Genomic DNA, 15,499 nt, shown 5'->3' on the forward strand with positions numbered 1-15,499 from the left:
ACATTTACCTGGAGCTAACACTGCAGATAGCAGTACAGGGTGATCTGAAAAGTCATCGTCAATCGATCAATAGTATCATAATACTTTTAGCAAAAATGTCTTCTTTAATTTACAATCTGTAGAAACTATGAGAATAGAAAGCACAGTTGAAAAATATATGGCACATAGAAATCCTAATATGGATGGTCTTCAGAGATAGATGGGAGGTGTTGTATGGAGCTGAAGGGTGGGAATAATAACAACAAATAATAACAAGATAACTAATGTATAACATACTGTGTTTTACTGAACTCAAACCGGATGGCCATCAGTAATAGATGGGAGAGGTTGAGAGTAGAGAAAGGACATCAGTAATATATGGGAGAGGTTGAAGTTAGAGGAAGGACAGGAGTAAAAACAAATAAAAATACAACTATTGTAAAATAGACTTGTGTCCTTAAAATGTATATAGTATGTATAAGCTGGAAATACAGGCCTAAGTGTTGTTGTCCATTAGTTTACTCCAATCAGGGGAGAGGTTGTGTCACGTGTGCTCTCTCTCCGGCCTCTAGGTCACCAGGCTGCTCGTTAGGGCGCACACCTGTCACCATCGTTACGCGCATGATGACACTCACCTGGATTCCATCACCTCCTTGAATACCTGTCCTTTATGTGTCTCTCCCTTTGGTTTCTTCCCCAGGTGTTATTGTTCCTGTATCTGTGTCATGTTGGTACGGTTGTATTTGTTGGTTTATTTATTAAATGTATTCACTCCCTGAACTTGCTTCACGACTCTCAGCGTACATCAATATATATATATATACTGTATATTTAAAAATATATATTTATAAATATATATGAAGATGTATGTATGTATGTATGTATGTATGTATGTATGTATGTATGTATGTATGTATGTATGTATGTATGTATGTATGTATGTATGTATGTATGTATGTATATATTTGCAAAAAGATCAATTGGGGATTGTAAATGATGCAGACAATTATATTGATGGAAGCTACAATCTATCTGCAATATTAAAGCTGATCCTCCCACTAAAATAATTATAATCCCTGTTTATGGTAGTCTAGTGGGTCATCCACACTCCACCCTCCCCTGAGAGAGAGATCTTCCAGTCCAGTGGCTTGTGTTCACGGTCTGCTCAGCCCCTCTCTACAGGCTGGCCTGCCACCCTGGCTTTCCTTCAAAAGAGAGGCTCACTCTCCTTCTCTCTCTCTCTCTCTCTCTCTCTCTCAATTTAATCCAAAGGGCTTTATTGGCATGGGAAACATATGTTTACATTGCTAAAGCAAGTGAAATAGATAATAAACTAAGTGAAATAAATAATATAAAATTAACAGTAAACATTATCTTTCCTCTGTCTCTCGCCCTCTCTCTCTCTCTCTCTTTCCTCTCTCTCTTAGTTTCTCTCTCTCTCCTCTCTCTCTCGCCCTCTCTCTCTCAGCCCCTCTCTCTCTCTCTCTCTCTCTCCTATCCTCTCTCGCCCTCTCTCTCTTTCCTCTCTCTCTCGCATTCTCTCTCTCGCCCTCTCTATCTCTCGCCCTCTCTCTCTCTCTCTCCTATCGTCTCTCTTTCTCCCTTTGCTTATCTTTCCCCTCTCTATTTTACTATCTCTCCTCCTCATATCCTTATCATACCTCCAGATCTTTCTTCTAATGTGTCTCCCAAAATGATCTTTAATCAACGACCTTTAATGCAATAACTGTTGATGTTATTGTTTGACTATCAGTCAGAGAAATTCATGTCTACTTCTCATTTTCCCATTGGATTTTTCTTTCTCCACATGATGGTTGCCGGGGCAACAGAACAGAGCAGAGTGTAGCTGGCTGGAGCCGTGTTGTGTGTAACGTTGAGTAGCTCTGTCACGCCCACCGCAGGACTGTCGACACCGCATCCAGGCGTAGAACACACACACACACACACAATCAGTGTCACACACACACACAATTAATTTTACATACACTCACACATTCAGTGTTACACACACTCACACACACAAGCAATGTCACAAACACACACACACGCACACACACACACACACACACACACACACACACACACACACACACACACACACACACACACACACACACACACACACACACACACACACACACACACACACACACACACACACACACACACACACACACACACACACACACACACACACACACACACAATCAGTGTTACACATGCAGGGATGGAGTACTGTGGGATGTAGGAGGAGGCAGCCTTACTGCAGCATGAGAGCAGAACAGGAGCACACAGTACAGCAGTCCACACTTGAACATCCCCCCTCTCACACACACCCCCCCCCCGGCTCGCTCCCTCTCTCAGCATCTGTGCTGCTTCCATTTATCTATCTATCTATCTATCTATCTATCTATCTATCTATCTATCTATCTATCTATCTATCTCTCTGTCTCTCTCTCTGTCTCTCTCTCTGTCTCTCTCTCTGTCTCTCCCTCTCTCTCCTCTCTCTCTCTCTCTCTCTCTCTCTCCTCTTTCTCTCCTCCTCTCTTACTTCGTGGCTCCCTGACTCTCCCTCTGCATTCTGCTCCAGCTCCACCGTGCTGTGCTGGTCTTTTCTTTCTTGACTGAACCAGCCAGGGAAGATGTCGTCCAACCCGTCCCCAGGAGCAGGGTCTGGACCCGGGACCAAACCCAAATCCCAGTCCCCCTTCAGGAAGAGGGGCAGCCTGCAGTACTCAACCAGCCCATGTAAGGAGAGGGACCAGGGGATGGGGATGGGGATGGAGGGGTAGTGGGTAGTTTATATACCATGTTATCTGTGACTGACTGTGTTGTGTATGTATGACTGATGAAGAATGAGAGGATGCAGGTTATTCTCATTAAGATCAAATCTATTTTACAGTTGTCAGTTACTTAATTAACTCACAGAATGAGTTATTATGTTCTATAACTGGGATTATGTGCTGTTTACATCGAAGCGTTCAGTCCATTTAGCAGGTGTAGGGAATATGATGAAGGCAGAGTTTCCGTGACGACGTTTGTCCTCGAATAGTTCGGGGAGCTAGAGACCTGTTGATCGAGGGGAAAGGAGGGGAATTTTTTTAACAAAATATTTAGTATCCCAAAAAAAGCACCATGGATTCCTTGCGTTCAGTGATTTCCATTTTTGCTAGATGGTTCTTAAAAAGTTAATATAGAATTGTTGTCGTTTTTTGCTTATCGTTAGTTTTCCACAAAACGGTGAGATTCAAGCCAGACTCAATCCATATTCTACGCTTGAATATTTCAGTGGACCCAGAGGCAGTCTCTCTATGATGGAGTAAAATATGCTGTAACCTTGCTGCACCAGTGATTCTGTGATCCTCTTTGATCCCTATAACTGAACGAGAGGATTAACTATGCTGTATTACTATATGCACAGTACGCCATTCACACTGCCATCACCGCTACAGAGGATCTATCTGACATGTTCTGAGGTCTAGAACCATAGAAATCACAGGAGGTTGGTGGCACCTTAATTGGAGAGGACGGGTTTTGTGGTATGAGTGGAATGGTATCTAATACATCACCTGGTTACCACCCGGTTACCACTTGGTTTCCACCTAGTTTCCACCTGGTTACCACCCGGTTACCACTTGGTTTCCACCTAGTTTCCACCTGGTTACCACCCGGTTACCACTTGGTTTCCACCTAGTTTCCACCTGGTTACCACCCGGTTACCACTTGGTTTCCACCTAGTTTCCACCTGGTTACCACCCGGTTACCACTTGGTTTCCACCTAGTGTCCACCTGGTTACCACCCGGTTACCACTTGGTTTCCACCTAGTTTCCACCTGGTTACCACCCGGTCTAGTCTATTCGCTCCATTCCAGTTATTATGAGTTGTCCTCCCCTCAGCAGCCTCCTGTGATAGAAATAGAAGATCTAGAATGGAAAAGTAGAATGATAGAACAGAACGTACCAGTATATAATAGATAGAACATAGAATATCTCTGTGTCTTAGACTATTACTTGGTGAAAGATACAACACCCTTATCTTCCTGCTCAATTCCTGCATATTCTTCCTTCAGTTTCAGTGGGGAAAAACACAGTTCAGTTATTTCTTGAAAAGATTATGCAAATGAGAATAGCACATTCCTGTTGTCGTAGGACTATGTGAATGTTGTGAAACAGAGGAGTCAGGGGGAAGGTAGCTGACAGAGGTTTCATGCACTGATGGCCGTGTTCTACATCTTTGAATTCTGGGTAAAAAAAAAAACACACAATATTTTCATTATATTCAACATACAAAGCAAGAGCATGGTGACTATAAGGTTCTATCTGCAAAAAGACGATTCTGAGACAATAGGCTTTAAAGTTGGTTTGAATAGTGTCAGCGATATTTATAAATTTTCTTGTATTCTTTTGAACTTAACATGAATTGGGGCATTTAGATGTCTATATAGGTAGAGAACATTGAACAGAACAAGGTTATGTCAATAACTAAACTTAGGATAGGACCCTTATGGTAGGACCCTTATGGTAGGACCCTTATGATAGGACCCTTAGGATAGGACCCTTATGATAGGACCCTTATGATAGGACCCTTATGGTAGGACCCTTATGGTAGGACCCTTATGATAGGACCCTTAGGATAGGACCCTTATGATAGGACCCTTATGATAGGACCCTTATGATAGGACCCTTATGATAGGACCCTTATGGTCCTAAACTCTCAAAATGTTTAAAAGTGAGTGGGCCGTGTGCCTCTCCAGTCCCCAGACACACAGACAGACAATGTGTTATTAACACCTAGCCCAGTAGGCAATAACATATCAGATGTCAAAACACCACTACTGGGGAGGTTATCGGAATTTTGTAATCTGTTTACATAACGTGTTATTAAATAAACAAATGTATCATTAAAAAAAGCTGAGCATTTACGTCTGTGCAGGAAGATTGAATTAATTTGCTTAAAGGGTAGGTAGCATAAACGTAATCACATGTAACATATGGATTTGCATTAGAATACGCATTAAAAGTCCCAATGCAAAATTACATCTCACTTTTCAATTTTTAGAGTAATTACATAAAACTGATCAGAATTCCAATGAACGCCGATGACATGCCAGAAAAAAACATTTGCCGGCGTGTGACGTAACATGGATGACCCAGCAAGCCAGCCTATAACAGTCAACTTCAAATGTACAGTGGCTTGCGAAAATATTCCCCCCCCCCCCTTGGAATTTCTCCTATTTTGTTGCCTTAAAACCTGGAATTAAAATTGATTTTTTTGGAGGGGGTTGTATCATTTGATTTACACAACATGCCAACCACTTTGAAGATGCAACATATTTTTTATTGTGAAACAAACAATTGTCATTTTTGAGTATAAGTAAAGATACCTTAATAGAAAATGACTCAGGTAAAAGTGAGTCACCCAGTAAAATAGTACTTGAGTCTAAAAGTTTCTGGTTTTAGGCCTCCCGAGTGTTGCAGCGGTCTAAGGCACTGCATTGCAGTGCTAGAGGTGTCACTACAAACCCAGGTTCGATCCCGGGCTGTATCACAACCAGCCGTGATCAGGAGTCCAATATGGTCAGGGGAAGGTTTGGCCAGTGGTGCTTTACTTGGCTCATCGCTCTCTAGCGACTCCTTGTGGCGGGCCGGGTGCCTGCAGGCTGACCTCAGTCGTCAATTGAACAGTGTTCCCTCTGACACATTGGTGCAGCTGACTTCCAGGTTAAGAGTGCGGGTGTTAAGAAGCGCGGTTTGGCGGGTCATGTTTCGGAGGACGCATGACTCGACCTTCGCCTCTCCCGAGCCTGTTGGGGAGTTGCAGCGACGAGACGAGATCGGAAAACGGGTCAAGTACAAAAAAATAAAAAATAAAAGTTATTTGAACAACTTTATTGTCCACTCAGTGTGGAAGTTTGGATTGAATGAGGCAACAGGTTGGAACTGGAAGAGCTGTGGTAGTGATCCTGGAATGGATGAACTGTTAGGATGAATCATAACAGTTTAAGCAGAGAAACAGTTGGCTTGGTATTAACACCTCTCCACGCACCATGTGTCCTGGTGGTGAACCTGGTACATTATATTGGATAGACCCAGAGAGAGAATGTTCTAAAAAGAGATGATTCATTTAAAATGTCACCATCTGGTTAATTTAAACAGGAGAGAGAGAGAGAGAGAGAGAGAGATGTAGAGAGATGTAGAGAGAGAGAGATGTAGAAAGAGAAATGTAGAGATAGAGAGAGAGAGAGAGAGAGAGAGAGAGAGAGAGAGAGAGAGAGAGAGAGAGAGAGAGAGAGAGAGAGAGAGAGAGAGAGAGAGAGAGAGAGAGAGAGAGAGAGAGAGAGAGAGAGAAAGAAAGATGTGTATATGTGTCTGGTCCCAGTAGACTTACTTGACGTATTCCTAGTGGAACAAAGCATAGAAATAGAATCAATTCAGTTTATCAGTCAAATTGCCAGTGTTAAAGGTTCAAAGCCCTTTCTAGTGATTCTATTTCTATGGAGCAAAGGGCCTCATGGTCCCCATAGATTCGTTTTGAAACATAATGTAGGCCTTGTGTTGAGGTCAAGGAGTGTAGACACTCCCCTTTCCACTTGAGGTTGTATCAGAGTAAGGGAATAGTGGTGTAGAGTGGGCCCCGCAGAACCTGGGAGCTTACAGCTAACACTGTGGTGGCCATAATGGGAGGGTGAGTATAGTAACCTTAGATTAGGTTTGATCTGAGGATTACCTAATAATTATTGATAATAATTCTTGATCATTCCCACTATTGGTTTTGGTTGTGTTTGTGTACGACCGCTCAGAGACGTTTTTCCCAATAACTATGGATCAATAACTATGGGATCAATAACTATGGATCAGTAACTATGGATCAATAACTATGGGATTAATAACTATGGATCAATAACTATGGGATCAATAACTATGGATCAGTAACTATGGATCAATAACTATGTGATCAATAACTATGGATCAGTAACTATGGATCAATAGTTAAGGATCAGTAACTATGGGATCAATAACTATGGATCAGTAACTCTGGATCAATAACTATGGATCAGTAACTATGAGATCAATAACTATGGGATCAATAACTATGGATCAATAACTATGGGATCAATAACTATGGATCAGTAACTATGGGATCAATAACTATGGATCAGTAACTCTGGATCAATAACTATGGATCAGTAACTATGGGATCAATAACTATGGGATCAATAACTATGGATCAGTAACTATGGATCAATAACTATGGATCAGTAACTATGGATCACTAACTCTGGATCAATAACTATGGATCAGTAACTATGGGATCAATAACTATGGGATCAATAACTATGGATCCATAACTATGGGATCAATAACTATGAGATCAATAACTATGGGATCAATAACTATGGATCAGTAACTATGGGATTAATATCTATCGATCAATAACTATGGATCAATAACTATGGGATCAATAACTATGAGATCAATAACTATGGGATCAATAACTATGGGATCAATAACTATGAATCAATAACTATGGGATCAATAACTATAAGATCAATAACTATGGGATCAATAACTATGGATCAATAACTATGGATCAGTAACTATGGGATTAATATCTATCGATCAATAACTATGGGATCAATAACTATGGGATCAATAACTATGAGATCAATAACTATGGGATCAATAACTATGGATCAATAACTATGGATAAATAACTATGGATCAATAACTATGGATCAATAACTATGGGATCAATAACTATGGGATCAATAACTATGGATCAATAACTATGGATCAGTAACTATGGGATCAATAACTATGGGATCAATTACTATGGGATCAATAACTATGGATCAGTAACTATGGGATCAATAACTATGGATCAGTAACTATGGGATCAATAACTATGAGATCAATAACTATGGGATCAATAACTATGAGATCAATAACTATGGATCAGTAACTATGGGATCAATAACTATGGATCAGTAACTCTGGATCAATAACTATGGATCAATAACTATGGGATCAATAACTATGAGATCAATAACTATGGGATCAATAACTATGGGATCAATAACTATGAGATCAATAACTATGGGATCAATAACTGTGAGATCAATAACTATGGATCAATAACTATGGGATCAATAACTATGGATCAATAACTATGGATCAATAACTATGAGATCAATAACTATGAGATCAATAACTATGGGATCAATAACTATGGGATCAATAACTATGGATCAATAACTATGGATCAATAACTATGAGATCAATAACTATGGGATCAATAACTATGGGATCAATAACTATGGATCAATAACTATGGATCAATAACTATGAGATCAATAACTATGGGATCAATAACTATGGATCAATAACTATGGGATCAATAACTATGGGATCAATAACTATGGGATCAATAACTATGAGATCAATAACTATGAGATCAATAACTATGGGATCAATAACTATGAGATCAATAACTATGGGATCAATAACTATGGGATCAATAACTATGAGATCAATAACTATGAGATCAATAACTATGAGATCAATAACTATGGGATCAATAATTATGGGATCAATAACTATGAGATCAATAACTATGGGATCAATAACTATGGATCAATAACTATGGGACCAATAACTATGGGATCAATAACTATGAGATCAATAATTATGGGATCAATAACTATGAGATCAATAACTATGGGATCAATAATTATGGGATCAATAACTATGAGATCAATAATTATGGGATCAATAACTATGAGATCAATAACTATGGGATCAATAACTATGGATCAATAACTATGAGATCAATAACTATGGATCAGTAACTATGGATCAATAACTATGGATCAATAACTATGAGATCAATAACTATGGATCAATAACTATGGATCAATAACTATGGGATCAATAACTATGGGATCAATAACTATGGATCAATAACTATGGGATCAATAACTATGGGATCAATAACTATGGAGCAATAACTATGGAGCAATAACTATGGATCAATAACTATGGATCAATAACTATGAGATCAATAACTATGGATCAGTAACTATGGGATCAATAACTATGGATCAGTAACTATGGGATCAATAACTATGGGATCAATAACTATGGGATTAATATCTATCGATCAATAATTATGGGATTAATATCTATCGATCAATAATTATGGGATCAATAACTATGGGATCAATAATTATGGGATCAATAACTATGAGATCAATAATTATGGGATCAATAACTATGAGATCAATAACTATGGGATCAATAACTATGGATCAATAACTATGAGATCAATAACTATGGATCAGTAACTATGGATCAATAACTATGGACCAATAACTATGAGATCAATTACTATGGATCAATAACTATTGATCAATAACTATGGGATCAATAACTATGGGATCAATAACTATGGATCAATAACTATGGGATCAATAACTATGGGATCAATAACTATGGAGCAATAACTATGGAGCAATAACTATGGATCAATAACTATGGATCAATAACTATGAGATCAATAACTATGGATCAGTAACTATGGGATCAATAACTATGGATCAGTAACTATGGGATCAATAACTATGGGATCAATAACTATGGGATTAATATCTATCGATCAATAATTATGGGATTAATATCTATCGATCAATAATTATGGGATCAATAACTATGGGATCAATAACTATGAGATCAATAACTATGGATCAGAAACCACTTGTGTTTAGGTGCGCAATATGCATCTGAAGATGCTGTATCTGACTACTGGTGATAGAAATGAACTCATGAAACTCAGCGTATTCCCTGTCGTGTGGTGTCCTCTCAGTCAGACTGGGTGGGATGTAATCTCTACATCAAACAGCTTCCAGTTCGTTTCAACAATGATTGACAGCTAGGGCCTGTTATACAACAGGGTCTAATCCTGAATTCTGATTGGTTAAAACCGCATTCCAGCTGGTGTCTATTCCACAAGTTACCACCGGCTAAATCTATGAAGTTAAAATGCCTTTTTACTCTGTTCCATCTGATTGCGCAATCCACTGTCTCATCAGCCCAGCCAGGCAATTTATAAACTTGATCTCCACTATAAAAAGCATCTCGACATTATCTCACATTTCTTTTAGACTAGCATTTGGTTTTCAACAGCAGAGATTTGTAATAACCTTGCTCTCTGTCTCTGACATTTGCAACATTGTTGCAATATTCAAATCTCCATCTGTCCTATGGTAATGAGCGTGTCGGGAGTCGGGACGAGACAGACAGGCAGACAGCTTTTCTCAGCCAGTCGAAATCATGAATCAGCTGGCCAAATTTGTATGGATACATACAAAGACATGTCAATTGGAAAAAGGTAGTTTGCAGTCTTTCCAGCTTCAGTTTGAAGTGATTGTGTTAGCTGTGTTGTTGGCTAGCTCCTCTGAACAACAGTGTCCTGACGAGAGAACACATTTTCTATGCCAGGCGAAATCGCACCTCATTACCTGTTATGGATGCATCCAAATATATGTCACTAGAAAACAGCTTTAACAAATGAAGCTACTGTTGTTATTGTGGCTGCACTGTTTGATGTGACTGTAAGTTAGCCGTAGTTGGCTAGCTAGCAAGGGATAAGAACGTTGCCAGCCAGTATGGCAATGGAACATTTTAAAACGAAAGACTGGGTCTCGTCCATAGATACAGAACAAAAAGACTGAATGAACGACCAGCCGGCTTGGGTAGCAAACCTAGATTTGTGCCGGGACTATATCTTGTGGAAGGATGAAACAGTACGAATACATTTATCAAAATATATATATATATTTTTTTTATGAAAATACGTCAATCATTATTTGAATATGTTGGTAACCCTGTGTCTAAAAGTGCCCTTGAAGCCGGTGTTTTTGGAGGATATATTGGCACAGTTTCGACTTTGTCTTGGGTCTAACAACACCCGTGCCAATACATCCTCCAAACACCAGCTTCTCGGGCATTATCACTTAAATAGCTCCCACCGCCTGGGGATTCAAATGTCTTTATACAGAATGACCCTTAATACCCAGGCACCCCTCTGTTGACACAACAGCTTGATGGATCTCCCTCTCTCTCTCTGTCCAGGCTCACCCTCGAGATTACCTATGTCAATGGCATGTGACTAACCTGTGGACCCATATTTGTACGCTCCCTGCTGCTATCACTCATATAGTAGTTGATAGAGGACTGGGTGTTGAGATATAAGGATCCCCTGACGGGTTTGGTTCCTCCATTTTACTTCAGCTCCACCTCATGTCTCAAGACGACCAAGTACCGGATATATTTATTTTGGGGGGGGGGAGAGGAAACAGTTGAAGAGGTACTGTAGAAATATTCAATCGTAACTTCTGACTTTTGTTGTGTTTTGATAGGTTAAAAATGTCTTTATGTGGTTGTGGTTGAGAGAGGGTTTTGTGAATAGGATGAGTATTCTTGCTGTTTTTTTTATTTTATTTCCTTAATAGCAGTTTGGTTTTTGTGTTTAAACACGCTGTATAATGTTATGTACACCGTATATTGGACTCACTTGCATAGTCTGTGTAATACAACGTTGTAGACTCTGGGGGGAGTGTGACGGACACAAATGCAGTCAGATTACCCATCACGAGCAGCGTCAGGAGTCAGACCATAAAAGAGCTGTTTAAAACACATATATGTCTAAGGAATTTTAATTATGAGATTTCTGTTGTTTGAATTTGGCGCCCTGCACTTTCACTGGCTTTTGTCATATCGATCCCGTTAGCGGGATTGCAGCCATATGAAGTTAACAAGCATCCCAGCTGTGAGAGTAATTCTACCACGCTGTTAAATGGTCAAAAGTAGCGCACTATATAGGGAATTAGGGTGCAATTTGGGACACACACCGTGTCTACGGTAAGAGTAGTGTAGAAAGCTCTTAAGGTTGCATTGCTGCTGCATCTGCTCAAAAACCCTCGAAGGACAATTTCATCTCACTGAGTCGTGCTCTCTGTATTGTAACGACGTTATCTTAACACCTAGCAAGCTCGTCGAGAGGTCCAGATCACTTTGAGTAACAGCTAATGTTTAATACATAGACATTGGTAACATTTTACTCGACACTGACAGGTATAAGGCATTATGATGCAGTTATTAAAAGGCATTATACGATTTGTTCTAAGCTTGTATGCCAATATTATAATGTATTAGTACCATCTTATAATGCCCCTCTAGATGGTTAAAGCACTGATTAACCTCGGATGATGTTTGAGAGAGCTTCCCGGCTTTGTTCTTCTCAACACGGCTGCTATAGAAACTGCATGTTGTGACGCGTGTTTTGCTTCATCTGTTTTAGAAGATAGAATAAATGTCTAACTAAACTTCAGAGGTCCCATCTGATATAATGACAGTGGCCATTGTCTAAGGAGCCATTGTCCTCTCGTGATCTTGTCAAAGCTGCCGATTGGCTGATTGATAAGAACGAAAAAAGACTATTCGTTCTTCACTCGTCTACGTTGAGAGGAAAACAACCAAGTTTTGAAATCAAATCACATGGAGAGCATTCAGACCTCCATCAGATCAGCTGTAACCTCTCTTCTCCTCCCACCTTTTCAAGCACAATGTCAGAATTCACCACCTTTGACCTGATTGCCTTAAAGGGATGACCCTTTTTCCCACAATTTTTTGTTGACATTCAGATAATGATGATGGTGTGTTATTAATAATACATTAACATGTGTTTATGTATTTACCTCAACAGTGTTATTCTGTGTCTTGAAAGTGCAGATGAGAAAAATTCCCTTTTACCTTATCCCTTTTTCTGGCTATTTCTACCGTTATCAACTTGGTTGGGAAATTGGGACATATTTTTGACAAAGAGACACATCGCAACAATGCATCACTGCATGTTCCCGAGAGAATACAGCTCCACCAATGACACGAGGTGAAATAAATACACACTGGCCCTTTAATTTTATTAATGTGAGGGAGGAGGGGGGTGGTCTTCCTTTTAATTACACATCTGGTTCAAACCAGAGACACAAAGACACACAATCATCTGGTTCAAACCAGAGACACAGAGACACATAGAGACACAGAGACACATAGAGACACAGAGACACAGAGACACAGAGACACATAGAGACACAGAGAGACACACAGAGACACAGAGACACATAGAGACACAGAGACACATAGAGACACAGAGACACAGAGAGAGACACATAGAGACACAGAGACACAGAGACATAGAGACACATAGAGACACATAGAGACACAGAGACACATAGAGACACATAGAGACACACAGAGACACAGAGACACATAGAGACACAGAGACACATAGAGACACAGAGACACAGAGACACATAGAGACACAGAGACACATAGAGACACAGAGAGACACACAGAGACACAGAGACACAGAGAGACATAGAGACACATAGAGACACATAGAGACACATAGAGAGACACATAGAGACACAGAGACACAGAGACATAGAGACACATAGACACATAGAGACACATAGAGACACATAGAGACATAGAGACACATAGAGACACATAGAGACACAGAGACATAGAGACACATAGAGACACAGGGACATAGAGACACATAGAGACACATAGAGACACATAGAGACACAGAGACACATAGAGACATAGAGACACATAGAGACACATAGAGACACAGAGACACAGAGACACATAGAGACACAGAGACATAGAGACACATAGAGACACATAGAGACACAGAGACACATAGACACACAGAGACATAGAGACACATAGAGACACATAGAGACACATAGAGACACAGAGACACATAGACACACAGAGACACAGAGACATAGAGACACATAGAGACACACAATCATCTAGTTCAAACCAGACACACAGAGACACATAGAGACACAGAGACACATAGAGACACATAGAGACATAGAGACACAGAGACACATAGAGACACAGAGACACAGAGACACATAGAGACACAGAGACACAGAGACACATAGAGACACAGAGAGACACATAGACACATAGAGAGACACATAGAGACACATAGAGACACACAGAGACATAGAGACACAGAGACACAGAGACACAGAGACACAGAGACACATAGAGACACTAAGAGACACAGAGACACAGAGACACAGAGACACATAGAGACACATAGAGACAGAGACACATAGAGACACATAGAGACACATAGAGACATAGAGACATAGAGACACAGAGACACAGAGACACAGAGACACATAGAGACACTAAGAGACACAGAGACACATAGAGACACAGAGACACATAGAGACACATAGAGACCTAAACCTTCCCCAGAGCAAAACAAAACGATGGAAAAAGCTAAAGAGGAGATAGACGGGGGGTGATGAGAGAGAAACAGACCAGGCTAGAGCAGCCTCTTTCCTCAGTGATGCATCTTCTCAACCCCCTACCCCTCTGCACCACAACCAGGAGGGAGGGGGGGGGGGGGGGGGCAGACACAGGCACTAGAACAGCCAACCAGGAGCAGGGGGGGAGGGGGGCAGACACAGGCACTAGAACAGCCAACCAGGAGCAGGGGGGGAGGGGGGCAGACACAGGCACTAGAACAGCCAACCAGGAGCAGGAGGGGGAGGACAGACACAGGCACTAGAACAGCCAACCAGGAGCAGGGGGGGAGGGGGGCAGACACAGGCACTAGAACAGCCAACCAGGAGCAGGAGGAGGGGGGGGGGGCAGACACAGGCACTAGAACAGCCAACCAGGAGCAGGGGGGAGGGGGGCAGACACAGGCACTAGAACAGCCAACCAGGAGCAGGGGGGGGGGGGCAGACACAGGCACTAGAACAGCCAACCAGGAGCAGGGGGGGCAGACACAGGCACTAGAACAGCCAACCAGGAGCAGGGGGGGCAGACACAGGCACTAGAACAGACAACCAGGAGCAGGGAGGGAGGGGTGGGACAGACACAGGCACTAGAACAGCCAACCAGGAGCAGGGGGGGCAGGCACAGGCACTAGAGCAGCCAACCAGGAGCAAGGGGGGCAGACACAGGCACTAGAACAGCCAACAAGGAGCAGGGAGGGTGCAGACACACTGGAACAGAGACTGGATAGATCTACAAGACCAGCTCTGTGTATGTATGACATGACAGATTAGAGAGGACAATAGACATGTGTGTGTGTGGAGGTGTATCGGAGTACAGAGAGAGAGAGAGAGAGAGAGAGAGAGAGAGAGAGAGAGAGAGAGAGAGAGAGAGAGAGAGAGAGAGAGAGAGAGAGAGAGAGTGAGAGAGAGAGAGAGAGAGAGAGAGAGAGAGAGAGAGAGAGAGAGAGAGAGAGAGAGAGAGAGAGAGAGAGAGAGAGACAGAGACAGAGAGAGAGAGAGAGAGAGAGAGAGAGACGGGGGTGAGAGAGAGAGAGAGAGAGAGAGAGAGAGAGAGAGAGAGAGAGAGAGAGACGGGGGTGAGAGAGAGAGAGAGAGAGAGAGAGAGAGAGAGAGAGACAGAGAGAGAG

At 41.3% G+C, this 15,499-nt stretch overlaps 1 protein-coding gene across 1 annotated transcript in view; it reads left to right on the forward strand.

Annotated features, from left to right (window-relative positions):
* Window positions 1-2,311: 2,311 nt before the first annotated feature.
* The window catches only part of LOC139543104 (AMP deaminase 2-like), a 67,284-nt gene continuing 54,096 nt past the window's right edge, over window positions 2,312-15,499 (forward strand). The window contains exon 1 of the mRNA XM_071349273.1: window positions 2,312-2,727. Within this exon, the coding sequence (XP_071205374.1) occupies window positions 2,622-2,727 (106 nt within the window). The 5' untranslated portion in view covers window positions 2,312-2,621. The remainder of the gene's footprint in view (window positions 2,728-15,499) is intronic.

This window comes from Salvelinus alpinus, chromosome 17, assembly GCF_045679555.1.
Source record: "Salvelinus alpinus chromosome 17, SLU_Salpinus.1, whole genome shotgun sequence".
Taxonomy (NCBI): Eukaryota; Metazoa; Chordata; class Actinopteri; order Salmoniformes; family Salmonidae; genus Salvelinus; species Salvelinus alpinus.